At 58.7% G+C, this 21,130-nt stretch overlaps 1 protein-coding gene across 1 annotated transcript; it reads left to right on the forward strand.

The window, feature by feature from the left end:
* Positions 1 to 60: 60 nt before the first annotated feature.
* Positions 61 to 20,877, forward strand: STARD3 (StAR related lipid transfer domain containing 3). The gene is made up of 16 exons (XM_075723014.1): positions 61 to 84; positions 6,522 to 6,801; positions 9,738 to 9,815; positions 10,107 to 10,184; positions 10,275 to 10,328; positions 10,431 to 10,548; positions 11,666 to 11,764; positions 12,529 to 12,584; positions 13,431 to 13,523; positions 14,986 to 15,048; positions 16,124 to 16,219; positions 16,786 to 16,865; positions 17,266 to 17,370; positions 18,736 to 18,829; positions 19,093 to 19,102; positions 20,714 to 20,877. The coding sequence occupies exons 2-16, from the start codon at positions 6,586 to 6,588 to the stop codon at positions 20,809 to 20,811; spliced, it is 1,338 nt and encodes a 445-aa protein (XP_075579129.1). The 5' UTR covers positions 61 to 84; positions 6,522 to 6,585; the 3' UTR covers positions 20,812 to 20,877.
* Positions 20,878 to 21,130: the final 253 nt, after the last annotated feature.

The raw sequence follows: 21,130 nt of genomic DNA on the forward strand, positions 1-21,130 counted from the left end.
GTGCGCGGGGCCGGAAGCGGCTCGCGCCGGGGTCTGCTTCCGGCGGGGCCCGGCACCGGGCGGCGGCAGTGGCAGGGGCAGGAGGTACCGCGGGCGGGCCCCGGGGCGGGCGGGGCCCCGGGAGTGCGGCCGCGGAGGGGGGGTGGGGGGTGACTGTCTCGGGGGCACCCCCCGGTTCAGTGCTGGGGGGGACACCGGCGGTTACCGGGTCCTGGGGGTTCAGTACTGGGGGGGGGGGGGGGGGTGGCCGTTACCGGCTGCCCGGAGGCTTTGGGCCTGGGGGGCACCGGGCTCCCCCGAAGGCACCTTCCCCAAGGAAGCCCCGGCTGGGCGGGCACCGGGGCACCGGTTCTCCCCGGGAACCCTTGGTGCGGCTGCGGCGCTTCCCCGGCCCTCGCTGCGGTCCCCTCCCGGTGCTGGGCCCCGGGACCGGGGCCTGGAGCAGCGGCTGATCCCGATCGCATCCTCCCGAAGCCGCCTCCGCACTGACCCCCACGGGCACCCCCGCCGCGGAGCACCGGGGGCCGAGCGGGAGCCTCCGGGCCGCGGCGGCGGCTCTGCACGGGGGGTGAGCGCCGGGGCGGAGCTCACGGCCGCGGGGCCGGGGGCGGCGAAAAACTGTGCCTCCGTCTAATGGCAGGAATAAACCCGCAGGAATAAACCCGCTTCTCTCCAGGCACCCACCTCGGGGTGCTTTTATGAACGTGAGCGCAGGAGAGCTTGCGGCCCCGCCGGGGAGGGGGAATCCGCTCCTGCCCGGGGACGGCACCGTGGAGGGGCTGGTGGGGGGCAGAGGGGCTGGTGGAGGGGCTGGCAGGGGGTCAGAGGGGCTGGCAGGGGTGCGGAGAGGCTGGTGGAGGGGCTGGTGAGGGTCAGAGGGGCTGGCAGGGGTGCGGAGAGGCTGGTGGAGGGGCTGGCAGGGGGTCAGAGGGGCTGGCAGGGGTGTGGAGAGGCTGGTGGAGGGGCTGGTGAGGGTCAGAGGGGCTGGCAGGGGGTCAGAGGGTCTGGTGGGGGTCAGAGGGGCTGGTAGGGGTGCAGAGAGGCTGGTGGAGGGGCTGGTGAGGGTCAGAGGGGCTGGCAGGGGGTCAGAGGGTCTGGTGGGGGTCAGAGGGGCTGGCAGGGGTGCGGAGAGGCTGGTGGAGGGGCTGGTGAGGGTCAGAGGGGCTGGCAGGGGGTCAGAGGGTCTGGTGGGGGTCAGAGGGGCTGGCAGGGGGGCGGAGAGGCTGGTGGAGGGGCTGGCAGGGGGTCAGAGGGTCTGGTGGGGGTCAGAGGGGCTGGCTGGGGGTCAGAGGGGCTGGCAGGGGTGCGGAGAGGCTGGTGGAGGGGCTGGTGAGGGTCAGAGGGGCTGGCAGGGGGTCAGAGGGTCTGGTGGGGGTCAGAGGGGCTGGCAGGGGTGCAGAGAGGCTGGTGGAGGGGCTGGTGAGGGTCAGAGGGGCTGGCAGGGGGTCAGAGGGTCTGGTGGGGGTCAGAGGGGCTGGCAGGGGTGCGGAGAGGCTGGTGGAGGGGCTGGTGAGGGTCAGAGGGGCTGGCAGGGGGTCAGAGGGTCTGGTGGGGGTCAGAGGGGCTGGCAGGGGTGCGGAGAGGCTGGTGGAGGGGCTGGTGAGGGTCAGAGGGGCTGGCAGGGGGTCAGAGGGTCTGGTGGGGGTCAGAGGGGCTGGCAGGGGGGCGGAGAGGCTGGTGGAGGGGCTGGTGGGGGTCCTGGCACTGCTCTCCCCTCAGTTCCTTGGCAAACGCTGACCTGAACGGCTCCGGAATATCCCATGGTGATCCTGGTGATCCTAAAACTGTTGTTTGTACCCCTTGGGGGCTCGGGCTGCCGGGCTGCTCTGCTTTGGGGGTTCGTGTTAGTGGTTGGCTTGCGCCCTTATCACGGACACATCCCCGCTGCTCCGGGGTCTCCGCAAAGACTCCGAGCTTTACCCCACTCCCGCGAGGGTCCGATCGCCCGGTGCGCTCGAGCATGGAGCTGAGGCGCGAGGACGGACAGACGGACAACTCTCCGTGGAGCACAGTGGGGTGAGGCTGGTGGTCATCGCTGCCCTCCGCCAGCCCTCGGAGACTCGCGCAGCAGCATGAAGCCTCTCCCCAGCAGTAAACCCGGGCTGTCCCCGGCTGTAAACCCAGGCTGTCCCCAACATTTAACGTCCCGCTCTGCGTCACGAAACGCAGCGGCGACTGTGTGGCACCGGGCAAGACGCAGCTGGGGTTTCGGTCGCGGCGCAAGGATGCCAGGCGCTGCCATGGCGTCCCAGGGTGGCTCCCGGGGGCAGGAACCCTCCCAAATATTCAGGCAGACCGTGCCTCTGGCTGCCTTCTCAAATAGGGGGCGTCTGGCACCCACCGTGGGCCCCCCAGGGGGGCAGGAGAGGGGCTGAGCCCCCAAATCTCAGCTGGTGCCAACTGGGGCTTCAGGCAACTCCGTTGCTGTTGAAGCGTTCTGAAAATTGGTGGGGAAGCGCTGATGAGGAGGCTGTGCGGGGCGGGGGGGGGTGTCTGCACCTCCATGTTGGGTGTAGAGAGGGGGCAGTTGCGGGGAAGTAGCACCTGGCCTGGCTGCAAGGAGCCGTGGGCCGGCCGCAGGGATGCCTTCGCCCGCGGGGAGAGGCCGGAGCTGGCCCAGCCCTTGGCGGGCAGCAGCTCAACTCAACCGATGCGCGGGGCCGGGGGAAACGCGGGACACTGCGGGGTTTCCCAGCGCTTCCAGAGGTGGTTGCGGGGCTGCTCCCCTGATGCATGGTGCAGGAGCAAGAGAGCGGCTCGGAGAAGTGGCGTCCGGATGGTGCCTGCTCCCCGGCACATGGCGAGTGTGCGGCTGAGCCGCTCCCACCCTCGGCATGCCGGGCGGCAAGGGGCTGCCATGCCACAAGCCCGCTTCCTCCGGCTCCCCGGGGCACGGCTCGCAGGCAGAGAGACTGGGGCAAAGGGATTGGAAGTGAAAACAGCCGGTGGCTGGGGCTGGGCTGCTGTGCTGGCTCAGGGGAAAAGCACCGATCATGCATCCCTCTGAGTTTCCCCATTTCTGCCTGTGGCGCTGGGGAGGGGACGGGCTCCCCGGGGGTCTGTGTGCCCGCACCTCATGCACGCTCGGATGCTGAACTCGAGCAGTGGCGGCTCCCGGCCTTTTGAACAAGCGGCTGTTCACGGACAGACCGGAGCCGCAGCCCCGAGCCCCCCGTCGCTCTGCTTCACCACAGCCGTTGCCTCTCGGCCGCGCTCCTCTACTCGCTGTCACTCGTGCCGCCAGCGCTGCCGGGAGCCACAACGTAACATGCCCGGCAGGGTGACCTTTCCGAGCGTAGACACGGGCTCGGATTAGCCCTAGAGGGTGCTTCAGGGAAAGCTGCAAATGAGTGCGGGGTCAGCTCAGTGCGGAGCTCCGCGCCGGGCCCTGCTGTGGGATCACGGCAGCGTCTGGGGGTGCTCGAAAACCGATCAGCCTTAGCCCCACGGGCCCCGGCCGCAAAAGTGACAGGGCCCGTCCGGCGGTTTGCTGAAGAAGTTGGATCACTTGGTGGATTTTTTTGGAGTGAGGTTTAGTGTCTGATTTACTTGACCTTATATCTTGACCTTTTTGTTTTAAAGGCATCTCTCCCTGCTAGGAAGCTTGGATGTGTGTTAGCATCTGGTAAAACACCTGCGGCTGGTTTCTCTGAAAGGCCCCGTCCCGCTCGTTCTCCGGGCATTTTGTGTCCCGGTGCAGCGTTTGGTGCAAAGGCTGTAACTCTCAGAAAAGGTGACATGAGAATTAGCTGTTGAAGTCGTCATGTGAGCTGAGAAGACACATTAATAGGAAGTCGGGGGCGCGGGAGGAAAGGAGAAGCAATGTCACAAGATGGAAAGGCTTCTTACTGTAAGACATGTCATTACCATGCAAATGTGTGCTAATGAGGAGCTTGTGATTTGAATCTAAAAGCCGAGAGTGGGGAGGGGGTGACACTGGAGCTTTGCAGGGGCTGCTCTGGCCTTTCCCAGGGACGGGACGTGCCTCGGCACAGGTCCTGGGTCCGTTTTGGTGCCTGGCATCCTGTTGGCACTGGGCTGGGATGCCGGCGTTTTGCCGCGTAGACCTCTGCGGCAGCACTTGTTGGGTGCTGGCGCTTGGTGTTTTCTCAGGATTTCACCGGCTGCCTCTCCTCTGCGTTCGCTTCCCGCTAGGATTCGCGGGTTCGCTGCCGACGGTGGCATCACCTTTCGTCCGTTCAGCCCTTCTCGCCTCCCGCTTCATCCTCAAAACAGGAGGTCTCACCAGCAAAAGGAAACCAAATCTTCCCTCAGGGCCTCGAGAGCCCCTTTTTTTTTTTTAACCAGAAAAGCCCTGAGGGGTGCCCGGTGTGGGTGCCCCTTCGGACTGTGTTACTGTCACCCAGGGCGTCCCTGCGGGCAGTGTGTGCCGCTCACGCTTCCCCGGTCTGTCGTGTCGGCTCTTGGAGCTGCGCCGCTCGAGAGCCCCCGAAAGCGGCTCGTGGCTCGGCAGCCGGTGCGGTGCAGGCTGCGGAGGATGTCTGAATGCATAATACAACACCGGGGCGCTCAATAATTTATCTGTCACCCAGAAAAAGGCACATTTCAACACGCTCAGATCCAGCCCTTGCTCTTTCTGCTCTCAGCTTTCTCCTGCCTGAGGGAGCAGTCCCAGTCGGGGGGGGCCTCATCTGGGCTTAAAATATTTCTGCAAAACCCTGCTCTGCCCCTCGGTGCTCTGAAGGTAAAGCCCTTGTCGCTGGTTCTTCCCCAGAAGTTGGTTGTTGCCAGTTGGTTTGGGATGGGCGTGCTTCTGAAGCAGTGTTAAACCTCGCCAGGAAGGCTGGGTTTTAACGATGGCTGGGTTTAGGCTGGCTGAGGTGCACGAGGGCTCGCACCGTGTGCCTGCGCTCTGCCGTGTGCCCACGCTCTGCCACGTCCCCGGCACCGCAGAATGGCCCCAGCGCTGCCTCGGCGTCGGGGGAGCGGGGCCGGCGAGTCTCGCAGGGTGATTTTAAAGCGCTGTGAAAGTTGCGGGGGGCTGCCTAAGTGCAAAGTGGTGTTTGAGGGACGGAGGCGGTGACGCCCTGCCGTAGAGGAGGAGGCAGCCCATGCATGAGGTGATGTATTATTTAGCGCTCACAGATGTCTTTAACTTTCCTCAGTTTGAGATGGGCCCCTCGCTCGGAGCGGCGAAGGGCCGCGGTCGTTGCAGCTGATCCGAAGTGACAAGTCTTCCAGCTCCTTCCAAAGTGCCTCCGAGAGAGACTTAACAGGGACTTGACAGGAGTCCAGCTTTGTTCCCTTTCCAGCCCTGCCACTCCCCGGGGGCTGGGACGCAGAAGCCGCTGGCGCAGGGACCCAAAATTGCCCAAAATCAGGCTGTGCTCAGCTCTTGGAATTGTTCCAGCACCCCTGGCTTCGCCTGCCCTGTGGATTGCCCCTTCCCACAGGTCTTAGCAGTAGCTAAGGCAGCAACAATGTGTTTTGTTGGAGGCAAAATGTCCTTGAGCAGGAGTATTTTGCAGAGAAGGAGTTCGTAGCTGTGCTTTTGCCGTGGGTGACTTGGAGGTGGCAGAGCTGGGGACTGACAGATCCTGGCCTGACCTGTTTTGGCATCCTCCTTCCTTGTTTGTCTCCAGTGTGTGCTTAGTTGCACGGTCCATTAACATAGTGGCCTTCTTGTGCGGTGCTGACGGAGAGGAAAAATTTTAATACAATGGTTGGCACAGGCTGCGTGAAAACAGCCTTCAGACCTCAACACCTCGCTTGCGCCGGGGTTGTGTGCCCGGCACTGCCAGCCACCACAGCCAGGACGGAGAGCAGTGCTTTCCCCTGCTGCCTTCCCACTGCTCCGCTTGGCCAGAGTCGGGCGTGAAACCCAGCGTCCTGCTCCTGAAGTGTGCAGGCTCCTCTCTGGGCCGTGCGGGATGGGATCCGATGGGATAACCGGCTCCCGAGGCTTTGCGGTTTGCCTTCTGCAAAATGTCGAGCCCCTGGGAGCTTTGCATCCATCCCTGCAGAGGACGCTGCCGTAGCTCGGGGCGGCTCTGGGATCCCGGGGACCGCTCCCTTTCGGATCCCGGGCCTCCGCAGAAGCATCCTGAGGCCCCTTTTCCTGCTGCCGCGGCATCTCTGCAGGGTTTGCCATCTGCTGCTCTGGCCGTAGCCCCAGCTTGGCTCGCCGTGCTGCGAGCGCGTTCTGGGTGGCTGCCTCTAGGTGCCGGGGACGCTTGCTGGTGGCTCTGCGGACCCCCTGCGCCTCTGAGCCTTTCACAGCTGATTCCTCCTTCCCTGCAGCGAGCAAGAGGGAAGGAGGGTCCCTGCCTGTGCTGGTGAATATGGGGTGCCAGGGTGAGATGGGGCAGCCCTGGATGTCTTCGCTTCGGAGAGGGAGGCTCTTTGGCAGCCCAAAGGCCAGCATTAGCCTTTTCCCTCAGGAACTGTATAAAGCAGACAGGATCTGATTTGGTAAAAGGACCATTTGCCCTTAGAGGGGGAGAGGAGAAGGGGTATCCGTAGACCCGAGGCCTGAGGGTCCCTTTCGTGTCTCCGCACAGGTGACGCACTGAGGTGGCAGATGTTGCCCCGATCGACGTAGGACCCAAGTCGCTTGGGCCGAGGATGAGCAAGCCGACAGACCTGCAGCACGACCTGGAACGAAGCCTCCCAGCCATAGCGTCCATCAGCACCTCGTTCTCCCAGAGCCAGGGCTTCTCCCCGTATTGCTACTTCTCTCCGGAGAAGAGGAAAGCCATCTCAGATGTGAGGAGGACCTTCTGCCTCTTCGTCACCTTCGACCTGCTCTTCATCTCTTTGTTGTGGATAATCGAATTGAATGTAAGTTGGGGGAAGCAAATCTGTGGAGTCTTTGCCCTTTCAAGTTGTGCTTTCTTAATTCAGCTCCCTCCTTATTAATTGCTCTGTTTCAGCAGTCTTGGACCAAGTCTTTGTTTGTTCTTCCCAGCACTCTGCTGATTTGCGCTGGCTGAGAAACCGCTGCGCAGTCAGTGTAAACTAAAGTCCAACTCATGTCCTGCAGCCGGGCTCTGTTGTGGCTGTCCGGGGTCATTAACACTGTCACGTGTAGCGCTCTGTGTTGTAGTGTAATAAGATCTGGGGCCCGTGGAATCACCAGGTTGAGCAGTTGGCCAAGTTTCTCTCCTGCTCCCCTCGCCTTAAGTGAGGCTGCTCGCTGTGTTTGCCAAGCAGCTGCCAGCTTTGCTGCAGTGTCTTGTTCTCAGAGCGTCGGAGGAGCGAGGTGGGATGTGCAGACCCTCCTCTCACCCACCCAGCTGTTGGGCGGAGACAAAAAGGGCTTTGAGCTTTGGTCCCAACATACTGCTGCTAATCTCAGCTTCTGAAAACCAGAGGTTCTGCCCCACCTCATAGGGGACCGGCAAAGGGGACGGTGAGGGTTTCGGTCCTCTCCGCAGCGCTGTCACACCTGCGCAGGCTGCTGTGTTTGCTCAACATGTCAACTGTTGCAATGACCAGGGAAATCCAGTTTATTTACCTTAGTCCCATCGGGTTGGAATTACTCCTTGGGCTGTATTTTATTTTATTTTTCCTGAACTGGTCCCGACTGGTTTCAGCCGTGCTGGCGGCGGGTTCCAGGTGCTACATGTCCTCCCATGGAACAACCTGAGCAGAGAGGCGAGATGAACAGATAGACCCCAGCGCTTCTGCGTGCAGCCCTGCCAGCGTCTGGCCTTTATTTATCAGCACTGGATCCTGCGCTCACTTAGCAGCTCTTATCTCTGCCCTGTTTATCTCTTGTGGTGTCTGCACTTAACAGATTGTCTCGGCCAGCAGCTCCCTTGCCCTGCCCATGCGGTGTCGAGAGCCTGAAGAGACCCCCGCCCCCCGACTAGGAAAAAGCGTCTCTCGGCCAGCATTCCAGCAATGCCAATGGTGTCCTGCACGCCCGGCTTGGACCCTGGCCTCCTGCTCTTGTCCCTGCTCTCTGGGCTCTCTGGCGAGGTGCTGTCTACAAATCAAAATATCCAGCCCCGGGGGGATAATCTGCCAGCGCGGTCACCAGGGTGATTCTGAGCGTAGGTCTTGCAGGTAGCCATTAACGAGTGACTAACTGCTGATATTTGGGCCCTGAGCCGAGATCCTGCATATTTAAAGCTATTAGGATAGCTTATTTGCCTAGTTATGAAGAGCAACGATTTTATATCATGACTAATGCTTTTTTTATCAAACGGTTTCCTTTGCTGCAAGATAAGCTGAGCAAATTGGCCCTCGTTAAATGTCTGTTGCCTGCAAACTGTAATTCCGCGAGCTTGCTGCTCTCAGAGACAGAGAGATGCCTCAGACGATTCTTCCTTGTCCATGGCAGTGGCCTGTATTTAAACCGAAAAGAGCTCCCAGAAATCATCATCAAAAGCCTTCCCCGTGTCTTGTTCCTCCTGCAGCATCTCACAGCGGAGTCCCAGCGTGGGGAAGAGGCTTTCAGTGGCAGCTCGGCAAAGCTGGCTGGCGCGAGTCCTGTAGCCGCAGATCAGATAAAGCAATAGTGCCGAACTGCTTGGCCCCCCTCTCCCCTGAATATTAAGCACCAGCCCTGACCGAGAGGGACCGCTTCCCGACGGCTGCCTCTTCTTGTCCTTGGACTGTCTGACAAGAGGGTGCCAGGACACCAGGCTGCCAAGAACTGGCCTGAGATCCACCAACTTGTTTCTCACAGATCATCAAACAGCTGTCAGCCTATACCAGCTTCCAGGCCAGCTGGGCTGCGTTCAAACCAATAGCCTAAAGGTGAAGCATTTGTTCCAGTTACCTGAGCCATCCACTTCCTCATAAACAGCGATTCCGGGCTCCTGAGAACAGGATTTATGGTGTCAAAAGTACCAGGGCTGTCAGGCCCCAGATTGTCTCGGGGTGAGGCAAGAGAGCTCTTCTGTGAGCTTTTTCCACGCTCCCATACGATATCCCAGAAAGCGGTTTTGCCTCTTTCAGAGTTCCTTGCAGTCTGTCTGTGTTTGTGCACGTCCCTCGTCCTCCTCTCCTCCCTCTTCCCCTTTGCCAGTACGTTTGAACCTGCCGGTTGACTTCCTCCATCAGATTTCCTGGAGGGCAGCTCAGCGCTGCTGTGAGCCGTGGGAAGCCAGCTGGCCTGGAAGAAAGGAGAGGGGACCCCTCGGTGCTTTGCACGACGAGGACGATCGCAGCTTAAATTCCACCAGGTTGCTGAGTGACCCTTGAGAGCCCTCACAGGGGAGATGTTTTGATTTTCCAGCTGTGGGAGACGCTTTGTTCAGTGTGTTACTGAAGGGGCTAGAGAAGCAGTTTCCTGTGATTTTTTTTTTTTTTCTCATTTTTTCCACGCCTCCTCACACAGGGCTGAAGTCAGTCACCTGAAACCACACGTGGAAGCAGTGGGCACAAGTGGGAGGTGTTGTCCGACCAAGGGCTTTAGGCTGTGAGAGTTGTGATCCGGTGGCGCTGGATGCGCTGAGCCGAAGGAGCGGCTTTTCGGTGTTAGAAAGCCCCTACGTAGAAGTGTTTAATGTACCCGCGTGCCACTCCGGCTCTGGCTACCCGACTCGCGCTCCTCGGTGTGAAACCGAGGGTGAAATGGGCTGTTGTATCCTCCCGTGGTCCTGCGTTGGCAGATGAGCCCGTGTTGTGCGTGCGGCAGGCATTTGTATGCCTGATGCATACCCTGACCTGGCGGTAACCTCGGTCACCGCTTGGCCGGGTTCTTTCTACCATTAGTTTCTTATCAGTGCACTCAATAGCTTTCTGGTTTCCTGTCTCCCCTTCAGACCAAGGATGGCATTCAGAAGAACTTGGAGAACGAAATCATCGAGTACCATTTTAAGACCTCTTTCTTTGATATATTTGTGAGTATCCCAGACTGCTGCAGGTGAGGAAACAGCTTTGGAGAGAGGGGTGGCGCGGCCGAAGGCTGGGTGGGGAGGGTCCGTGTGCTGGGGGGGGCTGGGGTCTCCCCGCAGCCTTGCCCCTCGCCTGGCTCGGTGAAATTGGGCAGGTCGCAGCCTGTCCTGTTGCAGCCTTGACCCCATCTGTCTAGGTGGTGAGGTCCTCGGGAGCTGGCCCGTGTCTGTGTCCTCCCAGCACCTGGCAGCAGGTCAAGGGCAGTGACTTGTGTCGATGGCTTTTTGTTTTTAAAGGTCTTGGCTTTCTTTCGGTTTTTTGTGTTGCTGCTGGCCTATGCAATTGTAAAGCTGCGCCACTGGTGGGTCATAGCGGTAAGAAGGCAATTTTTGCTTTCCTGTTTTTAGTTTTCTCTCTCCACCTACAGTTTGCCGGGATCTGAGATACGTAAATATATTTTTCAGGTCACTACGTTGGTATCCAGTGCCTTCCTGATTGTGAAGGTCATCCTCTCCGAGGTTGGTTTCCTTGGGCTCACAGGGGATTGCTTTGTGATTACTTGATGCTGCTCTTTTCCCGTTTGTGTAAACTCCCTGTGGTTTCTGCTTTCTTCCACACAGCTTCTGACCAAAGGGGCTTTCGGCTATTTACTTCCTATCGTCTCGTTTGTTATTGCTTGGCTAGAGACTTGGTTCCTGGATTTTAAAGTCCTAACTCAGGAAGCAGAAGAGGAACGATGTGAGTATTTTGCTCCTCTCTGGTAGGAGTTGGCAGATGAGACTACCAGGCCTGGGGTTTCTGCTGCTTTGGCAGCACCTTGACAGATATGACATTTATGGAGAAGTGATCTCCAGGCTGGCTGTGACGGTAAGTGCCTGACTCAATTCTGTTATGGTATATAAGTCCCTTCAGGGGAAGAAAATACCAGATTATAAAAAGCATCTTTTAATTGAGTGGAGAAAAATGTGCCAAATTCCCCAATGTCTGGATCCTGAAGCCAGACGTGTTGGAAACAGAGCTCACCTCCGCATCGGAGAAAATGTTTTGAAACAGTGGGACAAATGCCAGGCGGACTGTTGGACTCTCCATCTCTGGGTATCTGTCTTCAGATCTGGGCTGGAGACCTTTCAGAGAGGATCGCTTCGGTTACAGACACGTTGCAGGGGCGTGGCGTGAGTTATGGTGTGTGAAATTTTACAGCCTCTGGTCGCTGAGGTCAGACTAAATGGAGATTGAGTCTGACCTAATGTTTTACAAATTACCCTGCAGTGCCGGGCACCTGTAACTTCCAGGGGTCCTTCTAGGGAGTGGTGCTCAGCCTGGACTGGCACGGCTGCCCGTTTCTAAAGCAGCAAAAGGAGTTTGTCGCTCTCCCAGGCTTGACTGACGAAAGAGGATTGGGAAATGGCACGTAAACGAAGGAGTATTTGTCAATCGGGGCTCAATCAGAAAGGCACTGCCTGACTGGAAAACACCAGAGGATGTTTGGGTCTTGCAAGGAGGCTTTAAGATGAAAAATGATCAAGTGTTTAATGCCTCTATTGGATTAGGCTCAGGTTCCAAATTGCTTCCAGGGGAAGCTCTTATTTAATTAGATGCTTAATCGCCTTTGGATTTGACAGGCAAAAGAGCCCATTGATCTCCATGCAGATAAAACGTCTCAAACAAAAGATGAGGCAATAGGAGCTGAAAAGCTTGTGGGCTGGCTGGTGTCAGTGCGAAAAGACCGGCTGTATCTGGAAGAAAGTGGCTGGGAGGGTGGCTGAGTAGGGGCGGATGGGGCGGGGGCCCCAGGACCCCTTGGTGTTGACGTGCTGGATGCTGTGTGTGTAAAACCCTGTGCTTTGGTTCGCAGGGTACCTGGCAGCCCAGGCTGCAGCCGCTCGCGGCCCCCTGCTCTACCCCAGAGCCCTTTCCGAGGGCCAGTTCTACTCCCCGCCAGAGTCCTTCGCAGGTAAGACGTGCTCTCCTCCCCTTCTGCCGTCACCTTGCCGGCAGCCGGGCCGCCTCATTTCCCGAGCTCGTTCCCCTCATGGCATTCCTCCTGGGTCTCCTCACTTCTATAATCACCTCCTCCCCGAGCTCTGTCTCGTTATCCCGGCCTTTGGCAGCGGTGGGTGGCAGGGCCTCCAAGAACTGACACTGCAAAACGGGCTCCCCTCTCCTCGCGCTGCGCCTGTGCCTGGGCAGGGGAGGCACGGCCGCGCTGTCTCTGTGCCATCTGCGGAGCAGAGTCGGGCTCAGCCCCACGCGCCTGGCTTCAGCTCTGTGGGAAACTGGAGCCTTTTGTGGTCTTGGGATTAAATGCTTTTAGCTGTGGCTACAGGACTTGAAAAACGCTGCCCTCGGGATGAGGGCATGGGGGCGAGTTGCCACAAGCAGGTGAGGGTAAGAGCTGGCAGCACGCCACTGCCCTGTGACACCGCTGCGTGCTGGCTCCGAAGACCTACCCTACTCGGGAGCGAGGAGACATCAGCCGGAGCAGTTGTCTTGGTGTAGCTGACACCCGGTTCGTGCTCAGCCTTCCGGAGAGCAGAGCAGCGCCTGCCAGCCGGCTGCGGAGCGGAGGCGTTCGGGGAGGCAGGGCCTGCTCTGCGTCGGGGTCGTCCCTGCTGATGGCCCTTCCTGTCGGATAGGGTGCGGGGATTGTCTGTCCAAGGGAGATTGTACAAGTGGGGTCTTCATCAACCGTGTGTTAATTGTGTGCTTCCCTCCTAGGGTCGGACAACGAGTCGGATGAGGAAGGTGCAGGGAGGAAGGCGCTGACAGCTCAGGTAAACAGAGGCAGCGTGGCCTGAGGCCGGCTATCCCTGCCCGTCGGCTCCAGGCTGACCCAGGGCTGCGGGAGTCTCTGACAATTCTGCAGGCCCGTCAGGGTGCTGCATCTGCAGAGCACCAGAGGCTGCCGTCCCTCATTTCACAGCCTTCTGTTCTGGGGACATTTGGCCGAGGAGCTCTGCCCGTCCCTCCGCACCAGGCTGTTCCCTCTGTGCCCCGGGACCGGTGGCACCGTGGCCACCGTGGGAGGAGGTCCTCTGGGTAACACCCAACATTAAGCCACTTCCCCAGGGCTGCGTGCTCTCCCCTGCAGCACCCCGCAGGGACGTGATTCTGGCTCTGCCTCCTGCCTGCCCCTCTCTCCCCTTCCCTCTTCGGTCCCTGTTTACATGGTCACATACCGAGAAGGGCATCGCCTCAACCATCCCCGCTGAAGCGTGGCTCACGGGGCCGGTCCTTCGCCTCCCCGAAGCCTGGCTGGGCACAGGCTGCTTTGTGCTCTTTTCCAAGTGGTTCTGCTGCCGTTCAGCCCCAGTTCTGGCACCTTCGCAGAAGGAGGCTCTGGGCATCTCGTAGCCCTTTGCCTGCTGGAAACCCTTACGTTAAGGTGGCAGACTCACTGGTAGACGCAGCTGGTGTGTGGATACAAGCCAGGGCGGGGAGCGTGACTTTGAGCTCCAAAATGAGGCCTCTGTGACCCAAATTAAGAGATTTCTGTGGTGTGGTGATGGGAGATGTCCCCTTTCCCTCTGCCAGCCCTGGGAGGGGGGTAGCAAGCCTTGCATGCACACACTTCAGGCTTTCTGCAAACCCAGCTAATGAAATGCTCTCTTCTCTCCTAGGAGAAAGAATATGTCCGACAAGGCAAAGACGCAATGGAGGTTGTGGACCAAATCCTCGCCCAGGAGGAGAACTGGAAGTTCGAGAAAAACAATGCAAGTGTCCCCCCACCCCACCTGCCGGGCAGCGCTGCCGGCAGAAAGCACGGATGGCTTAGCAAAAATGGGAGGACAAATGAGGCTTTTGAAACCTCCTTGCGACATGAAAAATTAACAAGCGTTACAATTACCTGATTGAATTAGGAATCTATTCCAGTTCAGTTAAATGTAAAATCCCCTCTTATTTAATTAGACGTTTAATTGCCTTCCTGTTTGACAGGAGAGAGCCCATCACTCCTCCCTCTAGACGGCAGGCGGGCAGGGGCGGACAGCTCACCTTTGGTAGGCGTTGGGATGCAGAGCTGCGGCTGCCGGCGTGGGGAGGGGTGGAGGCATGCCGGCCCTGCGGCGGTGCTGGAAGGCCCCGTTGCTGCAGCTTCTGCCCTCGTTCCACGGCAAGGTGCCTTTGAGCGTCCTGGGGAGACCAAGCCGAGCTGGGGTCTGGCCTTTCTGGCCAGCTTTGGCCCGCAAGAGAGCAGGAGGGTGTCAGGCACAGGCTGCTCCTCCCACCCCCAACGCTGTTTGTGTGTCCCTTTCTCCAGGACAGGGACCTTGTGGGTGCCGGGGTGTAAATCGGGGCCGTCTCTCTGCCTTAATATCTTTCCACTGTGGCTTTGCCAAAGGGGTCTGCGAGTCGCACCTCTTGCTTCAGGCAGCACGGAGGCTCGCAAAGCAAAGTGGGCCCTGCCCTGCCTCTTTCCTCACTGTGCTGGTTTGTTCCCTGAGCTACAGTAGAGTTTTCTGGAGTACCTAGAGCTCCTTTCTCTCTCCAAAGGGTGGAGAGAAAGGGGCAGTGTCCCTGCCCCCCTAAAACCAACCTTGCTTTCTGCTTGTGGGCTCGCAACATGATTGGGGTGCGAGTCCTGCAAACTGCAGTCTCATCTGGTGTTTAAAATTCCCCTGTCAAGTGATCCATTGTCTGATGCCAAACTATCTGGGCAGATTGTTTTCTTTATCCAAAGGGGGATGGATTTAAATAGACTAATCAGAGTTTAACACAGGGCTAATGATGAAAGGTTATCATCTGTCCATCCCTAACCCCTCCAGGGAGTCTCTTCTCAGATGTAGGTAACAACAGCAGTGTTGGCAATCTAACCCCTTTCTCTTACCCTGGTGTTCGTAGCTTGCTACAAAGAGAATTTGACCTTGACGTGGAGTTTGCAGCCTGGCATGGGGCGGATTCTTTTTCTGTCTCATCACTGCTGCTGCTCTGGATATTGTTTTGTTTATGGAAATTTGTGCATGTGCATCTGAAATGTGCTCGGTGCGGTTCCCGTGCTGGGGTTGCTGCCTGGCATCAGGGGGACAGGGGACGTGTGGGGCCTGGAGAGGGTCCTTCAGAGCGATGCGTGAGGCAGGACGACTCCTGCAGCCGCGTTTGCAGACTGGCAGACTTTGCCCCAGATAGAAGCCATTCATTGTGCTAACATAAATGTACTTTTTTTTATTTCTCGCACAGGACTTTGGTGACGTTGTTTACACTTTTGAAATACCTTTCCATGGCAAGACCTTTATTTTAAAGGTAAGAACCTTCCTGGATCGCTTCCTTAGTCTGCGTGGTGCAGGCAAAGAGCGACTGCTCTGCTCGGAGCCACGGCTCAGTTTTCACACTCTCTCCTGGCCCTGGCAGGACAGGTCAGGCTGCAAAGCACGCTCTCTTTGCTTGAGACAGATGAACTGCACTGCACGCTCTAGGGAATCTCTCCAGGAAAGCCCCTTGGCTGGCAGACAAACTCCCCAGCAAATATGCTGGGCCCCGGTCTTTGCCGGTAGAAGTGGGAGCAGGTGACTGCAAGACTTGCTTCCAACCCCAGCGTCTAGGACTAATCTGACCAAGGAGGCTAATTGCAACTAATTGCCAGCAAGACCAGGGCTGAGCGTGTGTCTGCTGCTGCCTGGCATTGAGAAGAGCTGCTCGGAAGTGCCTTGCTCTGTGCCCTCTCGCTGGAGTGGCTTGGCTGTAAACCATGCTTTAATGAAGCATTGGTGCTGCGGTGGCTTTTCTTTGTTCCAGTGCATATGTTGCCTCGCTGGCAGGAGCTGCCAATGGAGCAGCTCTGTATTCGCGAGAAAAAGCTGGATGGTCCCACTTTACTGCATTAACCGTTTGCCTCCAAAGATCCCCTGTCCCACGGAGACGTGGAAAAATAAATGTTGTCTGCGCTGGAGCTCAGAATAGCTTTTCAGCAACTTCCCAAAGCAATGGTGCACGCAGCAAAACCTCTTTAGCGGGGTGAGGGTGGGAGAGGAGCCAGCCGAAGTCAGCCCTGAGGTCCGTCTGTCTCGCCCTGTTACAGACTGACAGACACTTGCCCTCTCTTACACCAGCACGGACCTCGGCAGGCAGCAGTTCAACACCTGCTGAAACCTGAGGTCCGGTCTGTCCTCTCCACGTGTGCCCTCCAGGCCCCTGGGAACAAGCGCGCTGTGGCAGCGGGGGTGACAGCCTTGGCTTTGCGTGCCCTTCAGCCAGGCTGGTCTCCAGCTCCCCTCCTGTATTATCCCAGTTGTTCTTTGTGATCTGCCCCGCGTTCCTTAAAAATAATCTTAGCAAAGTGGAGTGGGGGACTGGCTAACTGCTCTGGCTCTCTCCTCAGGCTTTCCTACAGTGCTCTGCTGAAACAGTTTACCAGGAGGTTATTCTCCAGCCTGAGAAGATGATCCTGTGGAACAGAACGGTGGCAGCTTGCCAGGTGAGCGTGCCGGACAAAGATGGCTTAATCACAGGAGCTCCTTGGAGCGGAGAGTTGGAGCTTCCCAGTCCAACACCGGCTGTCGGCGGTGCCCAGGCCCTACTGGAGCTTAGCTGGATCCGAGTCACTGAGGCGTTAAATCTCCGCCGCTCATCCGTACGATCCGAATGCTCTGCGGTAGCCAGCTGCATGCATGTGCCTATCCAAAAGCCCATGAGGTGGGCAGGGAGATGGGCCAGCGGCTGAGCCAAGCCTGCTTTTGCTTGGTAGGGTTTGGGCGTTCTGCGCCATTGGTGTGGCAGGGATCCGGAGGTAACGCCTGTGCCTCCCCCCCCGCCCCCCGAAAAGGCAGAGGGACCAGTCCTGGGGCAGGAGACAAACCTGTGCCCACACTGCCAAAGAGTTGGGCCCCCTCAGCCGCAGATCAGCTGCTAAAGACACACTGGTTGCTTTGAATCCTGCTGCTGGTTTAGGGGAGGGTCCGTATCGCCCAGCTGTTGGCACGTGCAGACCTGCGGGTGCAGTCTGAGGAAATCTCTCTTCTTTCCCCCCCCACCCCTCCCCAGATCTTGCAGCGAGTTGAAGACAACACGATCGTCTCCTACGACGTGGCAGCTGGGGCCGCGGGCGGTGTCGTTTCCCCAAGGTCAGTTTATTCCACTGTCTGTTTTGTACCGAGCCCCTAAACACCCTCCCAAAATATGGAGAGAAGCGTCTGACTGTAGTGAGAGCGCTCTGCCCCAGCTCTGCCGCTCTTTGCTGGCTGGGAGCTCCCAGTGTCAACGAGGCAGGGCTGGCTGGCGGTGCGGGTATCGTTCCCAAAGGCAAGGAGCCCCTGAATTCTCCTCCAGACGTTTCTGGCAGGAGTCTCGGAGCTCAAAATCTGTCTCAATCAGTCGGTCTCCCTGATTACAGTGCTGCGCTGTGCTTTGTCTGTGTGTTGACATACCGCTGCCACGGCCTTTCCCAGCAGTCCGGGGAGCGGCTTCTGCTCCTTCAAAGTCCCATGCACGTTTTAAAGCGGTCGGCGCCCTTTCTTTGCTTAGGGATTTCGTGAACGTGCGCCGGATCGAGAGAAGAAGAGACAGGTACATTTCCTCAGGGATGTCGACCACGCACAGCCTGAAGCCTCCGCTCTCCAAGTATGTCAGGTAAGAGGCAGGTTCTTTTCTCTCTCTCTTTTTTTTTTTTTTTTTTTTTTTTTAGCTGCTATCTGACACACGCACTTTGCTTAAGCTTAGGGCAAAGAGCCACTTAAATGAAAACCCTGCTGTCTTTCTGGCAGCGTTTGCAGGAAGCTAATCTATTTGTGGAACGAGACCTTGCTTCCCTTGTTCTTCTTCCTTTGTTAAAGAAACTCTCTGTGCTGTTCGGTGTTGCTCGGGCGTTTCCCAGCTCTCTGCTCAGGGGAGTGGAGGTGCTGACCAGTAACAGCACAAACCCCAACCCCGCTGCATCCTGTTTATGTAGCGGTTAATTCCCAAACAGGGCCAGGTGCCATTTCTGAGGGGCAGTAAACAGCTGACCGTGGCTCCCTTTGAGCCTCTCAGATGCCTTTTGCTTCTCGTAAGCCAGTCACTTACTGACTTTAAAGGCTGCGGGCATTGAGAGACGGTCCCGTGGGTGAAAGGAGCTGCATCAGAATGGACTGGCTCCCAAAGTGTCGGCAGGTCTTTGGCCTCTCCCCTTCCGAAGGGACAGCTTTGCCCGGCTGGCGACGGATCTCGGCAGGGTTAGTCTCATCAAACAAGGACTCCTTGTTACTGTCTGCTCTGGTGCCTGGGGCCCAGCTGTGCCACTTCGCGCACTGACTTTGTTTTTCCTAATAATCTGGTTAAAGTAATTGACATTTTAACTCGGAGCCGTTATAGCTGCCTCAGTCTATTTAAGAGCTGGGGACTTCGGGGCCTAGAAAAATCTTTTTAAAAATGTGTGCAGCAAAAATAGTGTGTTCCTGAACAGGGAAGTGAAATCTGTGTTTGGGCTCTGTGTGTGAGCACAGCTCTTGTCTCTGAGATGGATCAGATGGTGCGAGGAAGGATCTGGGGGCTGTAGTGACGAGGCTCCCCGTGCCGAGCCTGTCCTGACTGTGCAGGGTTTCCCTGGCCGCTCGGCTTTCCTGGGACCTCTTGTTCGCCCCCGTTACCACAGGCTTGTGGCTCGGAAACCTCCCCGCGGTGAAGAGCCGGTGTTGGCTGGGCTGGCCCGATCCGGAGGCAGAAGCTGCTTCTCAGCCCGCAGCCCTGCGGCAGCCCTGGCACCACCGCTGCCAAGGCACCTGTGGGAAACCTGCCTTGCCATGCTCACTCGTGCGCCTGCAGCCAAAGCAGATACCTTCCCCGGGCACTCTGCGCATCTGCTCTTACCCCGCTGGGCTCTAGTCCTCGCTGCCAGGCGGAGGGGGTGGCCGCTGCCGCAGGAGCCTAGCGCAGGATCGGTGCGGTGCACCCCAGAGCGTCGCAGAACGGCTTTTTGGCCGGCCCCGGCTCTGACTCTGTGCTTTTGCTTCCCTGCAGGGGTGAGAATGGGCCGGGAGGATTCATCGTACTGAAATGTCCCAGCAACCCCAGGGTCTGCACGTTCATCTGGATTCTCAACACGGACCTGAAGGTAAAGCCGGTTCTTTGCAGATGCGCGAGCGCTGCGGCCGCATCCCGTCCCCCGCAGAGCTCGCCGGCAGGCTCCCACATCCCCTGCGTAGTGCAGGCTGCGTGCTGAGGACCCGCTCTGTGCTCCCAGCCGAGCGGCGCGGGGCTGCCGGCCTGCCGGCCGCTTCTGAAAGCCGCTCGTTATCAAAGGCTGCCCTAAAGGCACTCGAGTTTTGCTGGTGGAGGTTGAATGCTACGTGAAAATCGCCCTCTTTCTCCCTCAAGTTGCCCCAGTGTGAGGTGGGGAAGCTCTTCCTTACCTGGCACAGATCTTGCTTAGGGATTTCGCATCTCTGTGCAGGACTGGGGGAGAGGAGATTTTTTTTTATCCTCTTTGGGGACTGAAAACAGTGTGAAATGGTGACTGGCTGCTCCCAGGAACCCGCTGAAGGGGTGATTCGCTCGCTCCTGCGTGCTCTGCTCCCAGACACCCCGGTACAAACATGGCCACCCCTGGAGCGCGTGGGGCCGCGTCCGCAGCTGGGGAAAAAAGCGCTTCGGCCGTACGAGATGATCCAGATCGGGAGTTACTTGCGGAGCTGTGCGTCGGAGTCCTTGCTGGTGGCCCAGACAAAAGGCAGCGTGCGAAGGGAGCCGGGGTCGGGCGGATGGGGGGAGCGGAGCTGGCCCGTTTTCCTTCTCCGCTGAAGGTTGACGTGGTAACAGCGCTGCAGCAGCGAGCACAAAGGCTCCATTCATCAGCGCTTTGCTGCAAAGCTGCGCGGCCCCCTCCCCTCCCACGTCCCTCCCTCCCCACAAAGTAGATCAGCTCCTGCCTGCCTTGTGAAACGCTTCGGAAAGGATTTGCAGAAGCGCTCGGCCTGGGCAGCGAAAGCAGGGGCAGGGCGGAGCGCGGCCTCGTGCCCCTTGGCGCTGGAGATGCGTTTTCTTTCGCTGATCTGGCTCCCGTGCCTCTTCTGCCCCTCCGTAACGCGTGGGTTCGGAGGGATAATTGAACCCGCTGGGTTGTGCAAGATGGGGCTCAGAAAGGAAAGACGTTCCTTGTGCTTCCCGGGCCGGACAGCACTCGCCCACTGCCTGCCTCCGCTGCTGGAAGAAATGCCGTAGCGGCCGAGCTATTAATAACCTGCCTGTCAACTGCTTCCACCATCTTCCTGAAGGGCTCTGCTAGTGCCCAGACCCCTCTTCTGCACTGCCTCGCTATTTCCTTTGGCCCTGAAGAAGTATTTATAGCACATGGCTCATCCCTTCCTACAGCGAAGGGTGAGAATTACACACGTGTGTGTGTGTTTGTGTCCGTGACGGAGCTTCGCCCCAGAGCTTATTTCAAGGAGGTGTCTGAAATGGCCCCTGGACCAAGGGTCTCGTAACCTCCTGCCCCTGTGTCGCGGGGAAAACCTGCTCCAGGGAAAGGTCTCAGCCCCCTGCCCTGCTGAAACACCCCAGTCCAAGGCGGGGGGTCCTCCTGTGTCTATCTGACCCCCCCAGATTGTCAGGCAGCCATCCCTGCCTGAGCCGCCTGCACCCAGGACCCCCCCTCTGCCCTGGGACCCTGTGCAAGCCCCCACTGCTGCTCCCAGCCTGCCTCAGCTCCCTTCCCCCGCAGAGGCAAGGATTATTTTTTTTTTTTAATGCATCTCGCATAATAGAGCACAGGCTGAGGCGGCTGGGGTTGAGTCGTGCAGGGCTTTTTTAAAGAAATCAAACTGCGTTTCAGTTCCTCCCCCGGAGCAAGCTCTTTGAAAATGGCAGCTCCCCGCTGCGGTGCTCGTGCACCCCTCAGCCCGGGCTGACGCCGCCGCGTCGGGATGGGGGCTCAGCCCCCAGCCCCAAACCCGGCGCTGCCTCCGTCTCAGGGCTCCGTGCCCGTCTGCTTTCCCCGCAGGGTCGCGCTACCTGATCCACCAGAGCCTGGCTGCCACCATGTTCGAGTTCGCCTTCCACCTCCGCCAGCGGGTCAGTGAGCTTTCCGGCAAGCCCTGAGCAGCGGGGACCTGCGCTCGCTGGATATTCCTCTGCCCTCCGCGACCAGGGGACAGCCGGGAGAGGACCCTGCGGCCCCTGGGGCCTCGCTGCGCCCCCCCCCGGAGGGGATACCCCATACTAACAGCACCGAGATGAGGCCGGGGGGTGCTCAGCTCCTTCTCCCAGCGCCGTTCCCCCTAACCGGGGCCCTGAAACCACTGACTATTGCGTGCCAAACCCCTGCCCTCCTCTGGGTCCAACCTCCCCCTGCCCCTCGCCCAGGGGTTGGGGGCTCATCTGTGCCCCCCAGACTCCTGTTCCATGAGAAAGAGGGGCC

This window comes from Pelecanus crispus, chromosome 18 (assembly GCF_030463565.1).
Source record: "Pelecanus crispus isolate bPelCri1 chromosome 18, bPelCri1.pri, whole genome shotgun sequence".
Classification (NCBI taxonomy): Eukaryota; Metazoa; Chordata; class Aves; order Pelecaniformes; family Pelecanidae; genus Pelecanus; species Pelecanus crispus.

Excerpts from the sequence above, each read along its gene's own strand:
- STARD3 (XM_075723014.1), top strand. The coding sequence starts at position 6,586 with ATGAGCAAGCCGACAGACCTGCAGCACGACCTGGAACGAAGCCTCCCA. Across the intron at positions 10,329-10,430 it reads TGAAGGTCATCCTCTCCGAG|CTTCTGACCAAAGGGGCTTT; the intron begins GTTGGTTTCCTT and ends TCTTCCACACAG. Across the intron at positions 10,549-11,665 it reads GGAAGCAGAAGAGGAACGAT|GGTACCTGGCAGCCCAGGCT; the intron begins GTGAGTATTTTG and ends TTTGGTTCGCAG.